This window comes from Haliotis rubra, unplaced genomic scaffold, assembly GCF_003918875.1.
Source record: "Haliotis rubra isolate DU_JTF1 unplaced genomic scaffold, ASM391887v1 Scf895, whole genome shotgun sequence".
In the NCBI taxonomy this organism is placed as follows: domain Eukaryota; kingdom Metazoa; phylum Mollusca; class Gastropoda; order Lepetellida; family Haliotidae; genus Haliotis; species Haliotis rubra.
Window position 1 is genome coordinate 129,206 of NW_025767629.1, and position 25,253 is coordinate 154,458.

General features: G+C 40.0%; 2 protein-coding genes and 1 long non-coding RNA gene across 6 annotated transcripts in view; 1 reads left to right on the top strand and 2 right to left on the bottom strand.

Annotated features, from left to right (window-relative positions):
- Positions 1-25,253, top strand: part of LOC124263694 (receptor-type tyrosine-protein phosphatase alpha-like) — a 310,238-nt gene that overhangs the window by 86,662 nt on the left and 198,323 nt on the right. The window lies entirely within an intron of this gene.
- Positions 9,967-11,562, bottom strand: LOC124263703. The gene is made up of 3 exons (XR_006894917.1): positions 11,438-11,562; positions 10,812-10,949; positions 9,967-10,380 (listed from the first exon to the last, which is right to left on the bottom strand). It is a non-coding gene; the product is annotated as an uncharacterized LOC124263703 (long non-coding RNA).
- LOC124263693 (multiple epidermal growth factor-like domains protein 11) overlaps positions 20,077-25,253 on the bottom strand; it is a 134,312-nt gene continuing 129,135 nt past the window's right edge. Inside the window, exons 23-27 of the mRNA XM_046698355.1 lie at positions 24,565-24,702; positions 24,054-24,191; positions 21,434-21,545; positions 20,855-20,916; positions 20,077-20,444 (exon numbers count right to left, since the gene is read on the bottom strand). Of these exons, the coding sequence (XP_046554311.1) occupies positions 20,077-20,444; positions 20,855-20,916; positions 21,434-21,545; positions 24,054-24,191; positions 24,565-24,702 (818 nt within the window). The remainder of the gene's footprint in view (positions 20,445-20,854; positions 20,917-21,433; positions 21,546-24,053; positions 24,192-24,564; positions 24,703-25,253) is intronic.

Here is a 25,253-nt window from a genome sequence, read left to right on the forward strand (position 1 = left end):
ATGACAGGTGCTAGTCAATGAGTGTGAATTGAGACCGATGTATACAGTGTTGAGATGGCAGGTGTTAGTCATTGAGTGTGGATTGAGACCGCTGTATACAGTGTTGAGATGGCAGGTGTTAGTCATTGAGTGTGGATTGAGACCGCTGTATACAGTGTTGAGATGACAGGTGCTAGTCAATGAGTGTGGATTGAGGCCGCTGTATACAGTGTTGAGATGACAGGTGCTAGTCAATGAGTGTGAATTGAGACCGATGTATACAGTGTTGAGATGACAGGTGCTAGTCATTGAGTGTGGATTGAGGCCGCGGTATACAGTGTTGAGACGGCAGGTGCTAGTCAATGAGTGTGAATTGAGACCGCTGTATACTGTGTTGAGACGGCAGGTGCTAGTCAATGAGTGTGAATTGAGACCGCTGTATACAGTGTTGAGACGGCAGGTGCTAGTCATTGAGTGTGGATTGAGGCCGCTGTATACAGGATTGAGAAGGCAGGTGCTAGTCAATGAGTGAATTGAGACCGCTGTATACAGCCAGTGTTGAGACGGCAGGTGCTAGTCATTGAGGGTGGATTGAGACCGCGGTATACAGTGTTGAGACGGCAGGTGCTAGTCAATGAGTGTGAATTGAGACCGCTGTATACAGTGTTGAGATGGCAGGTGCTAGTCAATGAGTGTGAATTGAGACCGCTGTATACAGTGTTGAGATGGCAGGTGTTAGTCCATGATTATGGATTGAGACCGCGGTATATAGTGTTGAGATGGCAGGAGTTAGTCCATGACTGTGGATTGAGACCGCTGTATACTGTGTTGAGACGGCAGGTGCTAGTCAATGAGTGTGAATTGAGACCGCTGTATACAGTGTTGAGACGGCAGGTGCTAGTCATTGAGTGTGGATTGAGGCCGCTGTATACAGGATTGAGAAGGCAGGTGCTAGTCAATGAGTGTGAATTGAGACCGATGTATACAGTGTTGAGATGACAGGTGTTAGTCCATGAGTGTGGATTGAGGCCGCGGTATACTGTGTTGAGACGGCAGGTGCTAGTCAATGAGTGTGAATTGAGACCGCTGTATACAGTGTTGAGATGACAGGTGTTAGTCCATGATTATGGATTGAGACCGCTGTATATAGTGTTGAGATGGCAGGAGTTAGTCCATGAGTGTGGATTGAGGCCGCGGTATACTGTGTTGAGACGGCAGGTGCTAGTCAATGAATGTGAATTGAGACCGCTGTATACAGTGTTGAGATGACAGGAGTTAGTCCATGATTATGGATTGAGACCGCTGTATATAGTGTTGAGATGGCAGGAGTTAGTCCATGAGTGTGGATTGAGGCCGCTGTATATAGTGTTGAGATGACAGGAGTTAGTCCATGAGTGTGGATTGAGACCGCTGTATATAGTGTTGAGATGGCAGGAGTTAGTCCATGAGTGTGGATTGAGACCGCTGTATATAGTGTTGAGATGGCAGGAGTTAGTCCATGAGTGTGGATTGAGACCGCTGTATATAGTGTTGAGATGACAGGAGTTAGTCCATGATTATGGATTGAGACCGCTGTATACAGTGTTGAGATGACAGGAGTTAGTCCATGATTATGGATTGAGACCACTGTATATAGTGTTGAGACGGCAGGTGCTAGTCAATGAGTGTGAATTGAGACCGCTGTATACAGTGTTGAGATGGCAGGTGCTAGTCAATGAGTGTGAATTGAGACCGCTGTATACAGTGTTGAGATGACAGGTGTTAGTCCATGATTATGGATTGAGACCGCTGTATATAGTGTTGAGATGGCAGGAGTTAGTCCATGAGTGTGGATTGAGGCCGCGGTATACTGTGTTGAGACGGCAGGTGCTAGTCAATGAATGTGAATTGAGACCGCTGTATACAGTGTTGAGACGGCAGGTGCTAGTCATTGAGAGTGGATTGAGGCCGCGGAATACAGTGTTGAGACGGCAGGAGTTAGTCCATGAGTGTGGATTGAGGCCGCGGTATACAGTGTTGAGACGGCAGGTGCCAGTCAATGAGTGTGAATTGAGACCGCTGTATACAGTGTTGAGATGACAGGTGTTAGTCCATGAGTGTGGATTGAGACCGCGGTATACAGTGTTGAGATGACAGGTGTTAGTCCATGAGTGTGGATTGAGACCGCGGTATACAGTGTTGAGATGGCTAGTCAATGAGTGTGGACTAAGACCGCTGTATACAGTGTTGAGACGGCAGGTGTTAGTCCATGAGTGTGGATTGAGACCGCGGTATACAGTATTGAGATGGCAGGTGTTAGTCCATAAATGTGGATTGGGGCCGCTTTATACAGTGTTGAGATGGCAGGTGTTAGTCCATGAGTGTGGATTGAGACCGCGGTATACAGTATTGAGATGGCAGGTGTTAGTCCATGAGTGTGGATTGAGGCCGCGGTATACAGTGTTGAGATGCCTAGTCAATGAGTGTGGATTGAGGCCGCTGTATACAATGTTGAGATGGCAGGTATCTGTCAGTGAGTTTGGATTGACGCCCCTTGTTCATGTTTTTGTTAAATCATACAGTATCTTACCTATAATGCTGCCAGTTATGTAACTAATTGTGCTGACGAGACCCAGCTGTTTCTTTAAGCTGCCCGCTTTCGCTGCTTTCGCCATTGTTCAATGGTAGTTGGCCATTTGATTTTCTGAAACCCCCAGACAGCTGCAACAGTGGTGTCATCTGTAGGGATACATGTAGACAATGAGCATTCGTATAGTGGAATATGTCAGTCACATCTCCCTCCCAACCGCTCAAGTTCCGTGACTTGAATATCGACCTGAAAATGAAAAGTGTGCCGTATATTTAATCATTTTACATTATTGTACTTTTACGTTTATTGTAAAAGTAGTTTTAATATAGTTTTATGAAGTTCGTGTGTTCTTCAGAGTTGTAAGCCTGTAACAAGTCTTAGCCACGACGTGCTCACATCGATTGGTCAAGCTACATGTGACCCTCTGGCCATGCCCTCACGTTTGAACTTTGGGTCACTGCATGTGCTTATTCTGCGAAGCTCGCTCTGCACATATTGAACAGGATAATAGATAGTTCGATATGTTTGCATACATATGAATTGTAATTTTTTGCTTTAATGCTGCAGTATATTAAAACTAAAATGTCAAATTAAACTATGCAATCTTGTTTAATGTAATTTAAAATTCAGCTATTATCTGTAAGTCCCCATGGTCCCTAGTATGGTGATCTACCTTCAGTTGTTGGCAATCTATAGCCTGTTTTTACATTGTCTTGTCATTTCTAATTAACGTGTTTTAGATTTACTTACTAGTTTTAAATGGATATCTGTGATACACTATAAGTTTTACTGTTCTTCGTCAACAGGTTTTAATTTCTATTTTTATTGATGCATGATATAATCATTAATTGTTCTCGTCTCGATATGGCTGAAATATTGCCGATGTGACGTTAAATATTAATTCACTCACTCACTCAGCTATTATCTGTGTACGCCAATGTGGTAAATTAGACCTTTAAATTGTCAGCTACCGTAATAACTGATGTATCACTCTTGTATCTGTGTGTCTGTTTGTCTTATTACAACCTTTATACATTACAACTTATTCATTGCACATAAAAGTTGTATTCTTTGTTAGTTTGTCATCATAACGTGCTGTCATAATATACAAGGGTACTATTTGTAATTGTAAATATGGCCGTGTTGATCGTTGTTACATAAAATATTCCCATTATGGGATACATGAATACGAATCAAACACCACTATACCCATATATCATATGCCAGTGTTTATTTTGTCAGATGTTTATAACCTTAGCATGCTTAGACTAAATATTAATTTACAATATTATCTTCGAGGCTCTCACACCAATCGTCAGTTTAATGCACATTGCAACAGCTAGCTTATATATGTGCAAGATCTGGTTGTCATGGCCATACTGAATATTTACTACTCTGATGAGGACATGTTTTATCTACATCTGTATGTATATGATTTTTATCTTTGTTATTTTGCGTTCTATAATCAACAACCATATGATATATATAGTATACCTGGCTGATATAGCGATGTTTAAAATCAAACGGGCATTATGGGTTTCTATAACCGGTTTCAGTAACCAATGAAATCCATGTTTACCGTGGTGTGAGACAAGGTTGCGTGTTGTCTTCCACGTTATTCTCTCATTGTTGTTAATGACCTGATTGACAGTGAACTAAACTGTGGTATGTTTAATGATCCTTTCATACAGGGTATACGTTACTTTTCCCTTTACACAAGGCCCCTGTTCTGGGGGATAGTCAAGACTGGTAGTTATCTTGCACTGGCGCTTTATATTATGCATCAATACTGACTGATTTATACTGTATATAGAGATTACTAAACGAGTGTCTGTCAGATACCATTTATCTTACAACGAGTTGTTTCAAAAAACGTATTTAACGAGCGAAAGCATCGAGTACAATAATCTGTTTCTTACATACCATAAAAATCGCACCATTTTATGGTCGAATGGATTCATATTTCATATCTTCTCATCGTAGGTGCGCAATAGTACACAACACAACGTTTATGAATGAGTGACGTCACTTGGCTTCCTAATCACTACTCATCCCCATGGTGACCCTCCACAAAAAGTTTCTGGCCCCTCTTCGCATCATAAAGGCGTGATAATAAAAACTAGATAACATCACAGAAAATTAATTAAACACTCTAAAATGATGATGTTACCGTGCAAATGTGGATGATTTTTAATTCTTGCAAGCTAAAACATATTTGAGCGTGTGACGTCATCGTTATCGCTTGATGGTTGTCGTCATCGGAAGATTGTTTCGAATATCTCTGCACATTGGGGATCTGTACTTGTGTAACATTTTCTGTTCATAGTTCTCCATCCACCGGAGCCAAAACTACTGAGTGTGTGTAATTAGGTGCACCCAATGTGCTTTGAATGTGACATTGCTGAGGTTACGTTCACTGTCAATGGGGACTACTCTTCTTCGCCACATCCTTCGTTTTCCCGAGCCAGAAACTGCCGCTTGGGATGTAACGAGTTGTCAGTATGAATTGTGAGTTGATTACATCCTGTATGTTACCAAGACATAAACTTTGCATTATCATGTGTCGGAGGAATATCTTGAGCAATGCCTTATGTGTAGATCAACCGTTCCTGTACATGTTCGATTGAATAGAAAGGACGTGTGCCGCCATTTACACCCATGAAGCCTAGCAAAATGTTGATGCATTGTTCCAACGAGTGTGTTTTTGTTCTGATTGCCATGAGTGAATTTTGATAATATTGGAATCACATAGTAGCTCGAAGTTGAGGTGGGTCTTCATCATGCTGTATCAGTGAAAAATGTCATCTTCATCAATGCATCAAAAGAAACAACTAGGCAAATCGATCTCACAATGGACAGGCACACTGACGTTATCGTGTCAGGTATTTTTTGCAAGACGATACATGACACTTGTGGCATCTCTCCAGTAAAAGTACCAATGTTGTACATTTTGAATATTCTGAAGGGAGTCGGTCTTAATTTCTAACGACGATTTTCACATAATTGTTTACACAGGTATCACTGATTGTTCGAGCCATTTTGAATTCATGACTGGAAATCTAAAGTGTTAAGAGGAATTAGAAAATAAATAGATTCGTATTATATTTATTCTAATTGTGTTTCATTGTATACATACCTGTTTATGTTACACCTGTAAAATTAACAGGTAGGTGTAAAGGGTATGTTTTACACGAGTAACAGGTTTCTGTTCGATTGAAGCCCAAGCAAACCTATCAATGAATTTTAATCAGGGGAGTAGTCCGTCATAACCCGACCTCTAGGTCATCACCCATGGAGTAGCCAATCACGGGATTAGAAATCGATCTCACACATATGTGATACCGCTTTTTCACATGGGTTTCTCACCCACGGGTGTGTAAGAAACATATATACTAGTGTTTGTGTAAGTGCAGAATGATAGGTTACAGTTATGGTGGGCAGTGGCGCTTATGTATGTATGTATGTATGTATGTATGTATGTATGTATGTATGTGTGTGTGTGTGTGTGTGTGTGTGTGTGTGTGTGTGTGTGTGTGTGTGTGTGTGTGTGTGTGTGTGTGTGTGTGTGTGTGTGTGTGTGTGTGTGTGTGTGTGTGTGTGTGTGTGTGTGTGTGTGTGTGTGTGTGTGTGTGTGTGTGTGTATGCGAATGTATTTAACATTTGGCTGGCATCGACACAGTTAAATGGATGAGTATGTATGGTAGGTAGGATGAGAGACACATGTATGTGTGTATTGCTACAGTAACGGATACTTGTACTGGAGGACATGCGGGATGGAATTCCTGTGTCCCCTTGTATTAATGGTGTTTCTTTTCCTTTTTAGTGTTTCTTTTACCATACATCACATGTTCCTTAATTCCCCATGGGTCATAATGGCCGGGCACTGTAAATACCCTTTAGAAATATCTAGTATTTATCTGCTGTACAATGCGTGACGCTTAACAATTTATCATCTTCTGAAAACAATAAAGTATATGGTGACAACATAATTATTGACACTGTTTTCAGCAACGACCCCCCTCTAAATCCAGATTAAACCAAGACACCTGCATGATGGTTGTCGACAACAATACACACGTCTCAGTTCTGATTCAAAATTCAGTCGGGGGCCATTTGTTCAAAGCGATCATAACACAACGAGTGTTTGTAACTCCCGTGTTCTATTATCACAAGCCCAGACAACCGTAGCGCTAAGGTAGCTTTGTGCATGTGGGTCCTACAAATTAAACCATGCCTTTAACTCAAACTATATTTCGATACGTGGTTCATACGCAGGATGTAGCAGGTGATGAATCTCCTCCCCAGGTTTTGCTTAAAACTGCAGTTTAACTACTTGCTCTGGTTACCTACGTCAACAATTCCAATACTTAATCCCAGAGGTAAAGATGAATTGCAATGACTGTATCATATTTCGTACCTATTTCAATAGATTCATAAAGATAAATTGTAATTCATGCATCAGGTTACTGACCAATGCTGTTTTTATCACTATCTGCATAGAATGCTTGTATTGACGGTAATGTCAATGTGATTTCGAATACCAGAAATAGATACTCCGTAATAATTTACTTACATTAATTCAGGTAAAATTGTCAACATTTTTAAAGGTATCTTATAGAAATAATGCTTCTAGTTCCTTTGATGGGGAGAATGGCAGAAGAAACTTGTTCATTTGACCCGTTTATCAGATATGTTATCACTAGTGTGATGTGAAATGGCATAGATGTTTATTTTGCAGCACTCATTATATTGGACAATTAACAAACACAACTATTGTTAATTATTCGATAACGAGGAACAATGCAGAGAACATAATACTTCGTAATTGGTCGATAAAATGTTTTATATCAAATAATTCTTCTTTTAGAGGTGGTAATACCTCCAGAAAAGATGTGATTAAGGAAACTTAAGGTGTGTTTTGTGCAAAAGACATGAAAAGGAACGTTTGGAGAAACAAATAAAGAGTTCCACTTCTTAAATATATAGGCCTTTATCACTTGTCGCTTGGGAGATTGAATATTTCACAGAAATATCCGTGGAAAGAATCTCTCTTCATGAATCAGTATGGCTAATTATGAACAAACAAGTGCGTATGTGCGTTTGTAATCAAATTTAGGGTCTTCAGCTGAACCAATTTAACTTGGACTGCGGGGCCAGCGAAAGAATACACTTATCTATGATCAATGGTGACGAAATATCTGAAACTATATGAATCTCTGAATAAAGCCGCGATATCCCACCAACGAGACGTAACCATCCAACTCATTTACAGACCCGTGAAGATCCGGGTTAGAAAATGATTTTCAGCAACCCATGCTTGCCTCCCCTGTGAAGATCAGGGTTAGAATGGGTCTTCAGCAACACATGCTTGTCGTAAGAGGCGACAAACGGTATCGGATGGTGAAATGTGCTGACTAGATTGACACATGTCATCGTATCCCAATTGCGTAGATCGATGCTCATGCCGTTGATCATTGTATTGTCTGGTCCAAACTGGATTATTTACAGTCGCTGCCATATAGCTGGAATATTGCTGAGTGCGGCGTAAAGCAACAACCAAATCTTTGCGTGTTACAAGTTGATAATCTGTAGTCGCCTTCTCTACGACAGCAGGGTTACGGGACCTGTTGAGTCATTGATACAGTTCTCGTGAAATACAGCTGATTTTTATGCCAGTGCCCAACTGTTACACCTGCACTATCATTTAATACAACAACGTAAACAGTACTGATTAATCAGACTTTATTTTTGCTGAAGCGTAGAGATCAAATCATATTACGAGGTGAAATAAATTAACAATATACATGGTTACAGGTAAGTCAATATATAATACTGTGTATGTATGTGTATGTATGTATGTATGTATGTATGTATGTATGTATGTATGTATGTATGTATGTATGTATGTATGTATGTATGTATGTATGTATGTATGTATGTATGTATGTATGTATGTGTGTGTATGTGTGTGCATGTGTGTGTGTATGTATGTATGTATGTATGTATACGTACGTACGTGTGTGTGTGTGTCTGTCTGTCTGTCTGTCTATGTATGTATATGTATGTGTGTATGTGTTTGTGTGTATGTGTATGTGTGTGTACGGATGGGCGTGTATGTATGTGTCGATAGATAGATGGTAGACAGTTCAGATAGATGACAGACAGACATGAATATAGACAGATCAGACACAGACAGACAGTCAGACAGACAGATACATAGAAATAGATAGAAAGATAGATAGATAGATAGATTAATAGACAGATAGATAGATAGATAGATAGATAGATAGATAGATAGATAGATAGATAGATAGATAGATAGATAGATAGATAGATAGATAGATAGATGAAAAAGTAGAGAAAGATTACATATATTATATTACAGGTGTCTACATGACCACCGAGAGTCTGGTTCGAATCTCAGTCAACAGTGACTCACTTCCACGTGTCCTATTAGCATTTAGACCATAGACCCCAACCGGCTAACAAGGTTTACACAGTTCAAACATGATGATGGACATACAATGGCTGCACATCTCACGAATGATCAAATCAATCCAATTCTATTCAACTGATTTTACCCATTTGAAAGATAAGTGCGCTGTACATAATATATTATTTAGATTGATGAAATACCATCCACAAGGCTAAGTGACACACGGGATGACTTTCCACATGGTCAATAGTTCCACATTTTCTATCTGAATGATAGAATACATAAACATATACGCTGATACCTTGCTGCCGTAGCTGGTTGTGGCGATATTTTACTATACCACACACCCATCGCATGTTTCACTTCTGTTAGATGGAAATACATACACTGGAACTTGTATTTGCTTCGCATTTGACAGAATAACTTTTCATACTCCTGCGATCTTTCTGACCGAAGTGAAACACCGAGGAACACATCATGAAGAGCACCTGAATTCTTTTTGTGACCGAACTGATGGTCAAATACGTTTCTCGTTTTAGATGACTGGATGGTGAACACATTGCAATTGTATAATAAACATCAATAAACTATTATCAAGTCAATATCAACATTTTAAGAGTGCAGTAAGGGTATATTGGAATGATAAGCAAATGATATCGTCATGGCTTATTCAGAAGCAATAATTAAGTGGGATTCATATTCATATATGTTTGAGGTGCTGTATATGTACAAGTAGACGACGAAAGCTTGCGTGTTTGTGCATCAGTGTAATCGACAAGTTAAAGTGTCGTCACGTAAGGAACAACTCTTAATGCGACAAATGATGTGATGCATGATGCGACACATGGTGACACATGGTGTGATGCATGATGTGAAATTATGTAACAACATAGACGGAAGCCGCGGTGGCTGAGCAGGCTAGGGTGGCTGACTTTGAGTGCTGGCGATTAGGTGCCTGACTCTCAGGGTGTGGGTTCGAATCCCGCATGGGAGTCAACTCAAGAAAAAGTACTAGAACCTGTACTGAGAAAGTGTAATCCCTATAATAACATATGTTACATTTGTCCATCTTGTAAATGGCATTGAGTGTTCATAGACGCGTTGCAGAACACTGGAATAGAATGAGCTGGCAGAGACGATAATTTCCCTGCATCAATACACATTCATATATAACATACTTGTTACCTATAAGCCTGGCGTTGCGTTTGAAGCTAACGTTACAAATACAGAGGCAATGTCTCCATGTGATGTAGTGACATGTTCAGACACTGGAAAAGTCTGTGGTATTTGGGTCTCTAGTTTGGCTTTTTAAGTTCGGATGTTGGCATAGGTATTAGCAGGGTCTGTCCTTCTGGATACATTGCTGTGCAAGGTCATGAAACATCTGCACATCACTCTGAAAAAGAGAAAACAAATTCTGAGATCATTTCTTTATGCGTGGTTTCTCAAGTATGATTTCAGTTCATCTCAGATTTATGTGTTTATTATGGTGCATTTTCAACTTCCTTCTGATCTGATGTTCAACAATCGGACGTATATAAGCGCAAGAAATGTATACAAACTAAAACACATGCCTTTTGTAGGCTATGTAACATTTGGAGTTTAGTAAAATCAATGTTTCGACAGCACATATAATAATACTATCGAATATATACAATATACAATCATGCACCGTTGTCTCAAATGGGAACTACGTAACTACTCGGAGGTCTGACACAACCGCAAGTGGATGACCAAATAAGGAAGAGACGCAGGGGCACCTGTTTACTTCGAGACAGCAGTAGGTTCGAGACAACGATGTCTGACTGTACATGGGTGAACTTGTACCTGGGTGAACTGTAGGTCAGGGCAACATCGTAGGAACATCCTCACGTGACCGATGACGTCAATACGACTGTCTTCACGAATACCAGACAGAATATTACCCATGATGCAGAGCGAGACAGCAAGTTTTCCATGGTTTTGCTGCAGTTTAAAATGTTACGTGTGAACATGCGTCATTGTTAGTTCTGTTTCTACTGAAGTCAGGAAATGTGCTTGTCGTACATTGGATCGGGTTATCTAATAGTATACAATTAACTTGAGCTAAACTTGGCATCTCCATCCATTAAATAGGCCAATGAGTCACACAGTCAGAACTACTTCAAACACTCAAGCAATGGGATATATACAAACGATGTGTCAATCATTGTGACATAATTAGACATGGGTTTCCGGAAGTATGTCTATGACATCAATGCCTTACAGCACTACTGAGTGATATGTTATCATTCTATCAACATGTTTAATTTGAAACTGAGTATAAAAAGGTGCAAACTTCGATTACTTTAAAACCTTAAAAATATATATGATAATCAATTCATGACCAGAATAACAATTCGTTTTACTCATAGATTATTACATTTTGGGCAGTTGAACATATTTTTATATTTTAATTCTGGAGGCATTCCTACCTGTGAACAACAACAACAGGGGTGGTCTGAGTAGAGATATCTTGCAGGTCCACGTGGTTTAACAAATGCGATGTCACAGTCTCCATGGTCAGTTGGGCATCAGCGTTGACCATCTTCACCCTCCGTGGACTGTCCTCCCCTGTGTTACAGGTGTGAAATAGTGCTAGACAAAACACCCTGGTGTTCTTTGAATACTTCTACTATTATGTTGTGTACCATGTCCCATATTAAAAGCCTATACATCACCTATATATGAGGGCAGAAAGGAATGAACTCACATGCATGTATATTGTTTTGATCATTATGTCCGATATTAAAACTTGTATTTTTGTGTGGAAGGCAGCATCACTCTTATCTTGTCAAATACTTGTATAGACGTTCCCTCTCATCAAACAGGGAGATGTAACAGGTTGCGTTGTCGTAAATGGCAGTGGCATACAGACACCTACTTGCTTTTCGTGACTAACTCTGTGTGTTCCTCCGGGACAAGCTGAATAGCGACTCGTACCCTGACATTATGTATGAACATGGAACAACTTCAATCAAGAACGACAACTTCTTGTTTGATTCCAATGATACCTAACATCACCTGAAGTACTGGCATTTTGTATTGATGGTTTGTTTGGGTTTATTTTATCAATATATTTCTTTTAAAGAATTGAAAATATTGATACTAACAGAAGATGAAATAACTATTTGTTTAACTCCATATTCTAATGTGATATTATCAGGGATTCACCATATATTTCCAAATGAATATTTCTGAATAGGGTTGAATCAAAACCGGAATAACAAATGGGAGGGAACCTTTGATTATGGAATATGCTAACAACTTCATTTTTAAAATTCAGCTTCAAGGATATGAAATAGGGTTCCCAAAAACGGGGACATTTATAATATGCTAATAACTTTTTTAAAATCATTCATGAAAAAATGACATTCGTGTAACCAAACTTGATGGAATTTTTAAAATGAATACGCTGAATACATTATGAATGACCGCAGAAACGTCTGACAAAAATATCCCCAGAGATGTGAAATGTAAGTCCAATGTTACAGATTAAAGTTGATTTGATTGGTTATATAGTATTATAGTGTTAGAACCTCGTAGTGATTTAAAAATTATGATTACTAAAAATATCAGAAAGCACACGTAAAATCTCCAAAAGATGAGAACTTCTTGCCCATCCTTCGAGAGTTTCAAAGCCCATTTGAAGACACATCTCTTCAAAAATGTATTCAGATTGACATTTCATCTTTGCCATGTTCAGCGCTTTGAGCATATGATTTATGGATAAGGGGCTATAGAAATGCTCATTTATCATTATTATTATTATTATTAACAAGTCCCACAAGATCGTCAGAGAAAACATCACAATTATGTTAGTAATGTTCTATGTTCACTGTCAATATGTCAATATAGCTTTTTATGATTTTTTCAACCATCACGTAATACATAAAAGCATTTAAGTAACGGGATCAATTTTATCAAAGCACCGCAATCATTACGCGCGTTCTGATTGGTTTGATTGAGTCGCCCATGGCGAGAAGGCCTTACTTTTGTAGCAAGCTGGAGGTTCATCATGGAGAGGTCTACTGCCAGGTTTGTGTGACTCGTTGTCGTCACAGTGAGCCCCCGTGCGTCTTGGATCTGCCCTCTGCTTCCAGCTAAGCCAAGCTGAAACAGGAACGTTAAAACATTAAACGTTCACCCTGATTACTAGGAACACGTATATTACTGGAATGTTGAATAAACGGATGGCAATACCATGTGGCCAGGTTTTTTTACTTCTGCCAGTTCAAACATGTAGGTGTCATGTATTAAAAAAAACTAAGTAAGGTGAAAATATCACCAACAGAAATTAAATAGCTACTGCTTTGGAAATAGTATTTTACCAATTTAGAGCATGAAGCTTAAGGAACATACACTATGGCTTTAACTATTTGAAAAAGATTATATTTGGCATACATTTGGCGTGACGACGATGATGTTGTGGACGTTGTTCTCTTCTACCAGTTTCCACAACAACTTCACCAATCTAGAGGGTGGGGCAACGGCCTGCAGGAACCCCTCAGACACGTCAGAGTCTAAAAAAGAGGAATACACATGGCTGCCATGATTCTCACCAGGGAGCCTGTCAGCTCTCCATTTGGATTCAGCAATGAGAGTTGTTCCTATACAGATGTTCCATCAAACATTCTTCCCAGGGTTCAATTAAGCAATTAAGTGTTTATTAAATCATGTTTATGAGGAATATAGAGTCTCGGGTTATTATTGTAAACATGATGTCCACCTACCGGTCCAACATGCACAATGAATTCAGAGTTACCATCCACCCACATTCTGCGTTTGTTGGGAGCATCTGAAAAGTATTAGATAACAAACAGTTAGACTATCACAGAACATATAACTGTAGCCTCATCATACAACGTTAGGTCTTAGCACTATGCATGTACCCTATACATGTCGACAAAACTATGGATCGGGGTTTGTGTCTTTCAATAATGTCATATTCCCTTCACTCATCCACAACCCGTGAAGATACGGGTTAGAATATTGATCTTCAGTAACCCATGTCGAGGTGACTCCAGTTCGCTGGATTGGGTGGTCATCGGTTCAAAGTTGTAGATCGATGCTCATGCTGTTGATCACTGGATTGTCTGGTGCAGACTCGATTATTTACAAACCGCCGCCATATAGCTTGAATATTGCTGAGTGCGGCGTAAAAAACTAAACTCACTCAGTCACTCACTCACTCATCCACAGATCCGGGAATGAACATACTTCTCGTGCTGCCGCCATTTTACGCACAAGAATATTGACCGTGTTAGTGGCATGGCATATTTACGTCGACACACCTGGTGTCACCTCTGTTTGGTAGGGATTTATTCATATGTACATGATATAATGGGATTCACCAGCAACCAGCACAAATGTCTTACGATCACGGAATGTTTTCATTTCCATTGCTTCCACGATTACGGTCTTATATATATATAGTGACTGAAAGAGGAATTATGTGTTTTTGGATCACCAGTAAACACCTTGGAGATGAAAGATGTTGTATGAGCGTGTATTTCCACTTTTCAGGAAGGCATCAGCCTTAAGTATTGATCAATAAGTATTTGACAATAGTGTACTTACCATCTCGAGTTTCAGACAACAGCATCTGTGTGCATGTGCATATATGTACAAATTATCTAGATAGTTAAAGCTAACTTCAAACAAAAGGAAAATAATGACTTTTAAGAAATCGAAAATTTATGACATTTTGAAACTGGAACTGCAGAAATAATGTGGATGACCTAGTTTTGGCTTCATTCACTCATTTATAATTAATGACAGTCAACCATATGCAAACATATTCTTAGGTTTCTCGCTAAACGCTCTCAGTGTGCGACTCCAATGAGTGAGTGAGTTGAAATTTAACGTCACATCGGTAGTATTTCAGCCATATAGTGATGATAAAAATGATTTAGCTATAAGAAATATCTGTCACAAAGGACACCACAACAGTAAAACAGTTATCACAAATTGAGTCTAAAACTAAGTCATTTCAAAAGATAAACGATCTTGTTCAACACAAAGATCAATATTATATGTACTGCGATTAACATACGAGCCATAGACCGACAGTCACCAACTAGAGCAGCTTACTGGGTAATATGGGGACTTACTGACCTGAGACAACTGTTTCAGAGTACGTCCGTCAACCATGGTGTCCATGCCGCTGCTGCTGTAACTGGTGGTGAAGCTGGAGACGTCCATGCTGGTGCAGCCGAATGTCGTCATCTCTACCAGACAGTGGAAGACACATTCGTACTGGGCCTGAGATTGAAAAGACCAGACAGTGATGCTGTGTGGCAATATATATGTCGGCAACAAATCAGTTCCAAGGTTGGAGCTCAATTTGTAACAAAGAAGTTGCATTTAACACGTCAAAATTTAATTCTGGAAACTCAAAAGCCCAGACACTTGATACTCATAAACATAATTTCATTTATGTACATCCTTTAAAACATCAATTTGGAGCAAAAGTAACTATTTTCGCCCATTAGTTTTCGACAAAATGTTTATTTCATTTTTTCATCCTTGGCATAAATTCATAACTGCATGTTGAAATTTGTCAAATCCTTTGTCAGAATCTGGCCACAGTGTGAAGAATTTCTGGAATTTTGGGCTTCTAGAATTATATTGTGACGGGTTACTTCCACTTTGTGTAATTTAAATGCTGATTTTGAAAACAATGTTAATTGTGCTACACAGAACTGAAAGTTCCACCATTTCAAAATAGATAAAGACCGTATATATACGAGTGCTTCGGTGATATTAAGTACCAATGGCATCAAACAGGAAAAGAGTTATAGTTCTTGTTTGAAGTAGTTCTGATGTTCATACGCCAATATGAAATCCTTCTAGATGGCCACGAGTCGCTATTCGGCTTGTCCAGGAATAACACGAGTGGGTCTCAAATTCACGCACGTGCGTTTGTTTACATAACGTCTTTCATGGGTCCAATTTAAACAATATATTAAAATATAAATAATCAACTTTAATTTTTAACATTTGGGCTTACATTTCACATCTACATTTTTAGTCGGACGTTTCTGGGGCCATTCGATTTTTTTTAGTGCAGTCATTTTAAAATTCCACCAGGGGTGTGGCACAAGCTTACTTGAACGGTTAAAAAAGAGCAATACAGTATACGAGTGCTTCCGTGATATTAAGTACCATTGGAATAAAGATAGAATAGAGTTATCGTTCTTGTTTGAAGTAGTTATGATGTTAACGCGCCAATATGAAATCCTTCCACAGGGTCACGAGTCGCTATTAGGAATAACACGAGTTGGCGACGAATGCTTCAAGGTATGGCCGTTTGAAACCTGGTCGCCGAAGTAACAAAAATGGCTCGCCAAGGCAGGATGGGCTTACGGTCATATTTTACTGCCGTATGTTTCAGTATCTTGACGTTCCAATCAAAGAAGACTTTTCGATGAAACGCATAGGTCTAATGTAGTGTCACTTTACGTATGGGTTTCAGCATCCTTAACTCAACCCCTGGTGTCATTGCTATTTGGGAGAGATGCAGTCACACAGTCATGTTCCTGATAAGGTGGGGATCATGCAATGGACCTGCTTTTAGCATAGATGTCTTACGATTACGGAAATGTTTTGTACAAGTCGGGATCATTTTTATCACAGTACCGCAATGATTACGCAACTTCAAATTGGTATGTCATAGCTTCGCACATAACAAGCATCGAGAAGGGGACGAGTCTTCTTGGAGATTACGGTAAAGGGCGAATGGTGACGAATGGTGACGAGTCAAGCATCGAAGAGAGGAAGGCGAGTCTTCTCGGGGGGTTCGGAAAGGAGCGAATGGTAACGAATGGACATCATATGTTTTCCAAAAGGTAGGCGTGTCCTGCTTCACACCCGAATACGCCTGCCAAGTCAGCGGTCAGCCTGCCAAAGTCAGCGGTATATAAACTGACAAACACTTGTTGGAAATATATGTGTGAAGCCAACCTACCGCAGTCTGGATCATGTTCTTCCTCTGCCCCCTCATGACTGTCACGTACCCCAGGACATCCACCACCCCCTCCTCACGGGCCTGGTCTATCAGGGAATCCACGGCGATGTATGTGCCAGTTCGCCCAATACCCGCACTGAAATACCCATAATGCATATATTTGACTTGTTCATGCCTGACCTCATTAGTCTGACTACCTGTGTAGATCCGGGTTAGAATTGATCTTCAGTGACCCTTGCTTGTCGTAAAAGGCGACTAACGGGAACGAGTGGTCAGACACATGGTATTGTATCCCAATTGCATAGATAGATGCTCATGATGTTGAAACCTGGATTGTCTGGTCTTGACGTCATTATTTACAGACCGCCGCCATGAATCTGGAATCTTGCTGACTGTGGCGTTAAAACAACAAACCAACCAACCAAATCATAATTCTATCTCTTCGCATGTTGAACCTTCACACCATTTACCAGCGAGGGGAACGTCTTACCCTGTATACGGCTAGATTACCATCTTACTGAGAACCAAAACTTTCAACTGAAATAAGGATTATCAATTAAAAAGTTGTTCAGAATAACGATGTTTCAAAGGCTACAATCCAGTAATGTTCGCACGTTAACTGGAGTTAACTAAAATAGTGTGAAGAATCATCAGGAAGTGAATATAGCAGGTCCTCTGTTGCACTTTGTAGTCCGTTGATGTATTCGAATACATTTCCCCATACACAGTGTTCAAGCAGTGTTCAAGCAGTGGTTCGGTACCTTGTAACTAACTCAGTCCTACCTGCAGTGGTAAAGCAGTGGTTTGCTACCTTGTAACTAAGAAGTCCTACCTGCAGTGAACGAGCAGTGGTCCGTCCCTCTCTGCAACTGTCTGTCTGACCAACCAGATGTAGTGGACGAGAGCGAGGGTGTCAGGTACACCGTGGTCAGGCCATGACGTGAAGTGGAACTGGATGACTGACCGATTCTCTCCAGTCTGTAACAGACGATGTTGATAGAATTCGTATTAACATGAAAAACAAACTGCAACCATATATAGCAACTCATCAGCTATTCCACTAATATAGACCATTTTGTACGAAACAAAGTCATTGAAACATCACATTTTGACTACTTATGACTAGTTTTTCCCAACATAAAGAACACACAAAATAAATGTTCCATGCCGATACTTACTCTCTTGGAAGTGACTTTCATGTGTCTCGTTGTAAAGCTCGCACGGACTTGGGTTACATCCACCTCCACTTTGAAGTGCTCAGTGTTCATTACACCAGCATCAGGCCAGTACTGCTCACATTTCACCTGAAGGTAAAATAATATGCACATGTTTACCTAATGTATATGCTTGTAATCAGGCAAAATTGTAATTGAATGTTACATTTTTGTCATAGACGACTTATATATTCAGCAATACCTTCATATAATTTTCATGGCTGCTTGCTTTCATCGCCCAACAGAGGGCTGGTTTTATATATATGATGTCTACATTCGTAGGATGATGGAGATGATTGACATAACGTGAAATCCTACCTTCGCCTCCTCCACCAGACCAGTCAGCATGACCACAGCGCTACAGGAATGTTCCCAAATCATCCTCCAGAAGTCTCCTACTGTGTTCTTGTTGGGAGCTGTAAGTGGTAAACGGTGGCTGATGAATACATTAAACATGCCATTTCTAGGCATATACTATACAATAATGCAACATCCCTAAAGGTTGTTTTTACTGATATACATACTCATTAGACGGCAACTTAGACGGCATGATAACAGTGATCTTTTTAACTTCACATCATAACAAAATTAACTCATAAAGTTTATCTCACCTTGAGCTGCTATGTAAGTCTTCGCCTGGTTGTAACTCTGAAATATAGAAATGGGACGATTGGACAGTTTATTGCTTGTAGCATCACCTTTTGTTTTCGAGACTCTATAGTCTGGGTCCTGATAACTTTTGCCTTAACAATTTTGTTCCTCAGAAAGGGACGTTCTTAATATCCATGTTTCGAAACTCTGGGGATGTTTTTTACTGGGAACGATTCGGCTAAGAGGGTCGTATCCGGGGTCCCGATCCACTAACCGTTCGTAGCGCTACGACATTCGTAAGCCTATGATAAACTTTTGAGGTAATTAGTAAAGTACACACGTGCATGAGACTGGCGTTGATGTAGTCCGAGCCAGGAGTGTCTGGGAGGGGGGTCAGGCGGATACGGTTATGGTCGTCTGAAATAACAAATCAAGTCAGTTAAACCAGTATCCACATATTAGGCGTGGTGGGCGAGCTGGTTAAGGCGCCTGGCTAGTGATCCAGCGAGCTTGAGGTGACGGGGTCGAGCCCACCTGTAATCTGGTGTAAATATCTTGGAGTCAAATCTGTGTGCAGACTCTTTCAGTGTTGTCACAACCCCTAGCTAGTGTACAGTACACAACCCTGTGCGCTTAAAAGAACCCACGAATCCGTTGGTTTATGACCAGATGGTGGCCACATGAATACGTGCAAACACCTAGTTGCGGGTACAGCAAAGTGCAGTGGACTTGGACAAAGTACTGTGACTATCTGTCACAGTCCACTCAGCTGTGAATGGGTGCCTCGTAAGGATAAAGAAGCCGCAATAACTCGGTGCGCCGAGGAGCTGTATGATCCCGGGGAGTTGAGATTGATAATACGATGTGCCGTTGAGATTGACATCCGGTGATCGAGGGAAAAAATGTCAGCGCCTTGAGCATGTACTAGATACATGGATGTGTGCGCTATATAAATATCCTATAATAATCTTTTACATGTCTGTACATTCACCACTGTCAGCCATACTTACAGGGGTAGTAGCCTCTGAACCTAATTTTTCCACTGTTCTCGGGTCTCTGGGAGTCTTGGTATGTGGCTGTGATTCCAGTCACAAGTCGCTGTAAGAAATTCAATTCAAGGATGAGATATGTTCTTGTGGAGGATACTTTGTTTTGCTTAGACAGATTTGGAGACAATATTGTGTCTTTACAATATTGTGAGTGAGTAACTATTAGCAATACTCCAGCAACATCACGGCAGGGGACATCAGAAATGGTCTTCACCCACTGTACCCATTCCTGGGTCTTCGTTGTTAAACCACTAGCCCAACCCAACACCCCCTTTACCATTTAGAGACAAACTAGAAAAGCAATGCAAAACCACGACATTGCAAAGTGGACTCATGTTATATTCTCTTTCAAACCCATCTTTCCTCTGTTTAAGCATCGCCACAGTTGCAGCAAGTTCAGGCACAGCAACGTCTCTGATGGCGTCTTCGGCTTCTGCGTTGTAGTAACAACTGTCAGGAGGTTGAACTTCCTCGTCCAAATCTTCTTCCTCATGGCCTTCGTCTTCGGAACTCAGCTGTTTGCTGGATGCAGCTTGTGGGGCAGGTTTGGGTTTTATAGGTGGCTTCTGGTGGCCTGTTCTGTTCTCATCCAGAACTACGTTTGCCAAAGCGCCATTCTCTGAAAAACACCCAGTATGCATTGTATTCTTGATAATAAGAATTGTCGCAATGGAATGTATTGGCCATGTTGGTCTGAGCATGACTTATTGCATGATGCAACTACATCATAAGCAAATAAAAATGCAAAATAGCTAGTATGTCTCTGACCTAACAATATTTTAGCACTTTCTTCACTCGCCTACTCTAAAATTATAACTTGCCCGCAAAGACTTGCCCGTGATGAAATATTGCCAAAGCACACCTTAAAACTAAACATAGTCTTAGCTTTCCTCTCTATTTAGTGCATTCATACGAACACAGCTGAAACTATATATTTAACATGTATTGTGTTTCGCTGAACAAAATATTTTCTACATTATGTAATTATATTTGTTTTAGGAGTTTCAACAATCCTTTCAGTGCTCCAACCTTCAGGGCGGAAGTGTGCAGAGTGTTTGGTCACATCGCTATCTTGAAACCTCCGTCTCCTCCTGTAACAGATTCAAGGGGTGTCACAGAGCTGAATGTAATTATTTATACAAACAAAACAAAACAAAACACACAGTACAGAAATAACCAAACACAACCAAAGGTACTAACATACACAAACAAAACGTCTGATTTGGGAAATTCAATCACACACCTGGGCATCGGCATGTCATATTTTATTGTTTGCATTCTCTACAAGAAATATCCAATGAATATCAAGATGAACATCAAATATAATCATGTTTCATTTGACGTTACGTTCTGAATTTCACAAGGTCATGGAATGAAGATCAAAAACCTGCACGAAGAATGAATATACAACTATTATGTATTCCTGTTTTTTGGTTTGAGACTGAACGGATTGGTTTGAACTGCAAAACGTCATGCTGGTGCCTTTGCGTGTAATTCTTCATTGTTTTTGAAGTTCTTTTTCACAAAGGCTGAGTAGAATGTGTGAACTGTCTAACACTGACTTTACATGTGGAGAGATGTCTGCTAGATAAAGTGAAAAGAAATTACCTGCCCACAAGAACCACAACAGCAACAACTATGGCAACCACCAGCAACCCTACAACTGTTCCTGACACGGCTGGTACCAAAACATTTGATGACTGCATTTTATTTAAAGGAGCTGAAAACATATTAATAGAAACTATACGAGTACAATTTGTTTAAGGTGTTGAGGGTATACTTTATATACAGGCATAAAACACAAAATATATACAGAATTGTGCATACCATTGCGTGAGTTTCTAAGTAATACAATATACAGCGAAGAATGCCATATGACGGTGAAGCTCGTTTTACTTTGGGCAAGGAAACTGATGCAATTTTTTGTTATGCGTGGCCGTAAGAATTGAGATAACTATAATATTTCAAGACAGCTATCTACAGCATCATACATTCAGGCGTTTCGGACATTAAGAATTATAAATGTACAGACATAGCAAAGGGAAAGTACTTTGAAGCAGAATTCAAAGGGAACCTGAGTATGCAGGCGAGTTTGCGGGTAGGATGCGACCAGAACACAGGTAAAATCTTGATCATTTTCAATTCCAGAAAGTCAAAACGTCGTTGTGTTATCCTGGTTCTAACAGTTACCGGAACCCTCATACACTGACTAATGAAGGGAAATTACCACATCATCACCAAAACAACGTCTGCAGAGGAAATGAATAATAAAGAGCAAAAACAAAACATGAAAATCACAATGTCATTTAGAAGGTGTGAAACGGTAAAGATTGAAGTGATTATTTATATATAAATATATTGTTTTGAAACTTTGAGCGATTAATAATTATATACTTAGTTATCTATATAAAACATTTCTCGTCACTATATGGCTGAAATATTGCCGATGTGACGTTAAATATTAACTCACTCACCCATTGCTAAAGACATATCGATTCCAGTCTCTCTTGGTCCATCGGAGGTGACGTTGGGCCCACAGCAGACGTTGATGAAACGGCGTCAATATTGGCCCACGATATGGACGTCGAGAATGGAGATTGGCAGCCTGCAACCGATTTCGAATGGTCTGTGAGGAGAGTCGACCTCTAAACATCTCAGCCCTGGTTCGTGTAGCCGGCAGAAATCTGTCACGTAGGTGGCGTAGGACGATTTGGCGGTATTCTGCTCGTGACGTCACACATGGACGACCCGACCTTGGGCGATCAGAAGTGGTGCCAGTTTGTTGTAGACGACCTCGCAAGTCATACACAGTGCGACGCTACATCCCATTGCTCTTGCGACGTCAATAACTGATCTACCCGCTTGCAACATGCCAACGGCATGTTCACGTTGCACATTTGACAATCGTGGCATTTCAAGTACCGTTAGAACTGTGGTTTAAAAGTGTTTTTACAATTCTTGAGGCCAGTGCAAACACGTGCATATGAAGAAAACTTCGATGCGAAGATCACGTGATCAACTGCACGTGCAAAACCTGATTTGGCACTAACGTCATTTGCACGACGAATGGATGGGTTTGAGTGGGTTTTGCTAACATTTTTCTAGAGTCGAAAGATAGGGATCTCATTTCGGATACGTAGATGTATCATCAGAGAAAGATTATTCATTATTTTTCAAATTACATTTTGTGAAGTTTCTTATTTGACTCAGTATAATTCCTAAGCAATCCAGGAAGCGCACGTACAATCTGCTAAACAAGCTCACAAGTTTGTCAGAAATGCACTTGTTGGAACTGTGAGACCCGTGTGTGTATTTAAATCTGTCACCGTTCATGGCATTGTCCTTATTAAAATATTCACATTAGGCAACAACATTATGTTAGCTATGTTCTTTGTATTTCTAAGATGTCGATATGTACTTGTTTGCTTTTCAAACGCTCCCATTATGCCTTATACAATTTTAGTACTAGGGATTATTGCTATGAAAACGCCACAGTCGTCACGGAATAAGATGAGTGGGTCATGAATGTATTGAAAGGTCAGTGCCTAAGGCATAACTGAGGGATGTCCATCAAGGTGTTGTAAATATCATACGTTCGTTAAGGTCGTAAAACTTTTTTTTTTGGGTTTCAACTCACTTCACTCTCTTCATTTCACTCATTTGAGTCAATGATGTCTTGCATAGTACATTTCGAGTCAATGCAATTGTAAATGTGCTTATAATCAAAGCTTATAATAAATAAGTAGTAAACGTAATGTACCTTCTGTTCATTTCTATTCTCAGCATACAATAGAACACATTGTATCCAAACAATTTTTTAAAAGATTAAGACATTATTATTGATTGTTGATGCCCAATGACTTATACTTTGGCATCTGTACGTGACACAGTTCCCTGTTAACTATCTATGTCTTACATGTGGCATGTACACTAATACAGGCATAGAGGCGCAAGACAATCAAGTGGAATAAACACGCGGGTCATATGGCATACAATCATAGGGGCTTGAAAGGTCACACACTGTCATCAATGTAAATACTGCCACTAATGGGGTTCTTGTTAAAGCGCTAAGACGCCGCGTGTGACAGTATATACCTTGATGACAGTTTTTAGCGTTACAAGACCTTGTGCATAAAATCATATTCGGTCGGAAGTAATGTTAGTAAACATACCAAACATTACATTTGTCACAATATATTTCATTATGGAGGTAAAAGACATTACTTACAAAGCTTTACAGAGCAGTGAGAACCGTTGTACCCCTCGGTACATCCCCAGGGACATCGTCCATCAATAACATCACACGTCCCGTTACACTGGCCGCAGTCCCGCTCACAGTTCGAGCCGAATTTCCCATTGTCACAACCTAATTAACAAATAAAGCGTCAACTTGTATAGTGTCATGCTTCACAAATGACGTGTTCATTCCTATTCTTTTTAACTGTGTCAATCCGCTCGCGGGACCCAAGTGCTTGATTTTTGCGGTTACCGACAATCTCAATTAAACTAGAAATTGAAATTGTTTATCAATCTCATAATTTCTGTGTGCTCTTTTTAATGAAACTATTGCAATCATTATTCTACCTTTCAATGTTGAATTTGATTCTAATTATTGACTGTATATCTTACATTTCAACGATGTATACATCTGTTTTTCAATTCATACCTCCATGAACCAAAAAATGTCAATTTAGCAGTTCTCTGAGTATACGTGTTACTTATAGATTGTCCACACTCACCTGTCTGACACAGTTGGTGTTGCCATCCTGGCTGACATCCACCCGGACAGGTTCCAGTGATGTGATCACATGTGATGTTATCAGCACAGTGGCCACAGACAGAGTCACAGTTGACGCCATACTTTCCCCTGGGACACTCTGTGTGGAATATCACATGACAGATAAGATTCATCTCGACATATCAACGCTATAGTTACAGTTGATGCCTTACTTTCCCCTGGGACACTCTGTGTGGTATATCACGTGGCAGACAAGATTCATCTCGACATATCAACACAACAGTTACAGCTGATGCCACGCATACCTTCCCCTGGGACACTCTGTTGAATATCACATGGAAGGTAACATTCATTTCAACATATCAACACAACAGTTACTTATGATGTCATACTTTCCCCTGGGACGCTCTATTGAATATCACATGGCAGGTAAGATTTATCTCAACATATCAACACTACAGTTACAGCTGATGCCATACTTTCCCCTAGGACGCTCTGTTGAATATGACATGGCAGGTAAGATTCATCTCGACATATCAACACAACAGTTACAGTTGATGCCATACTTTCACCTGGGGCACTCTGTTGAATATCACATGACAGGTAAGATTCATGCTGAATATCAACACTAATTTTAGTGTTTATTTCTTCATGATGATTATATGACAAGAAATGGGGAAATTCTAGTAA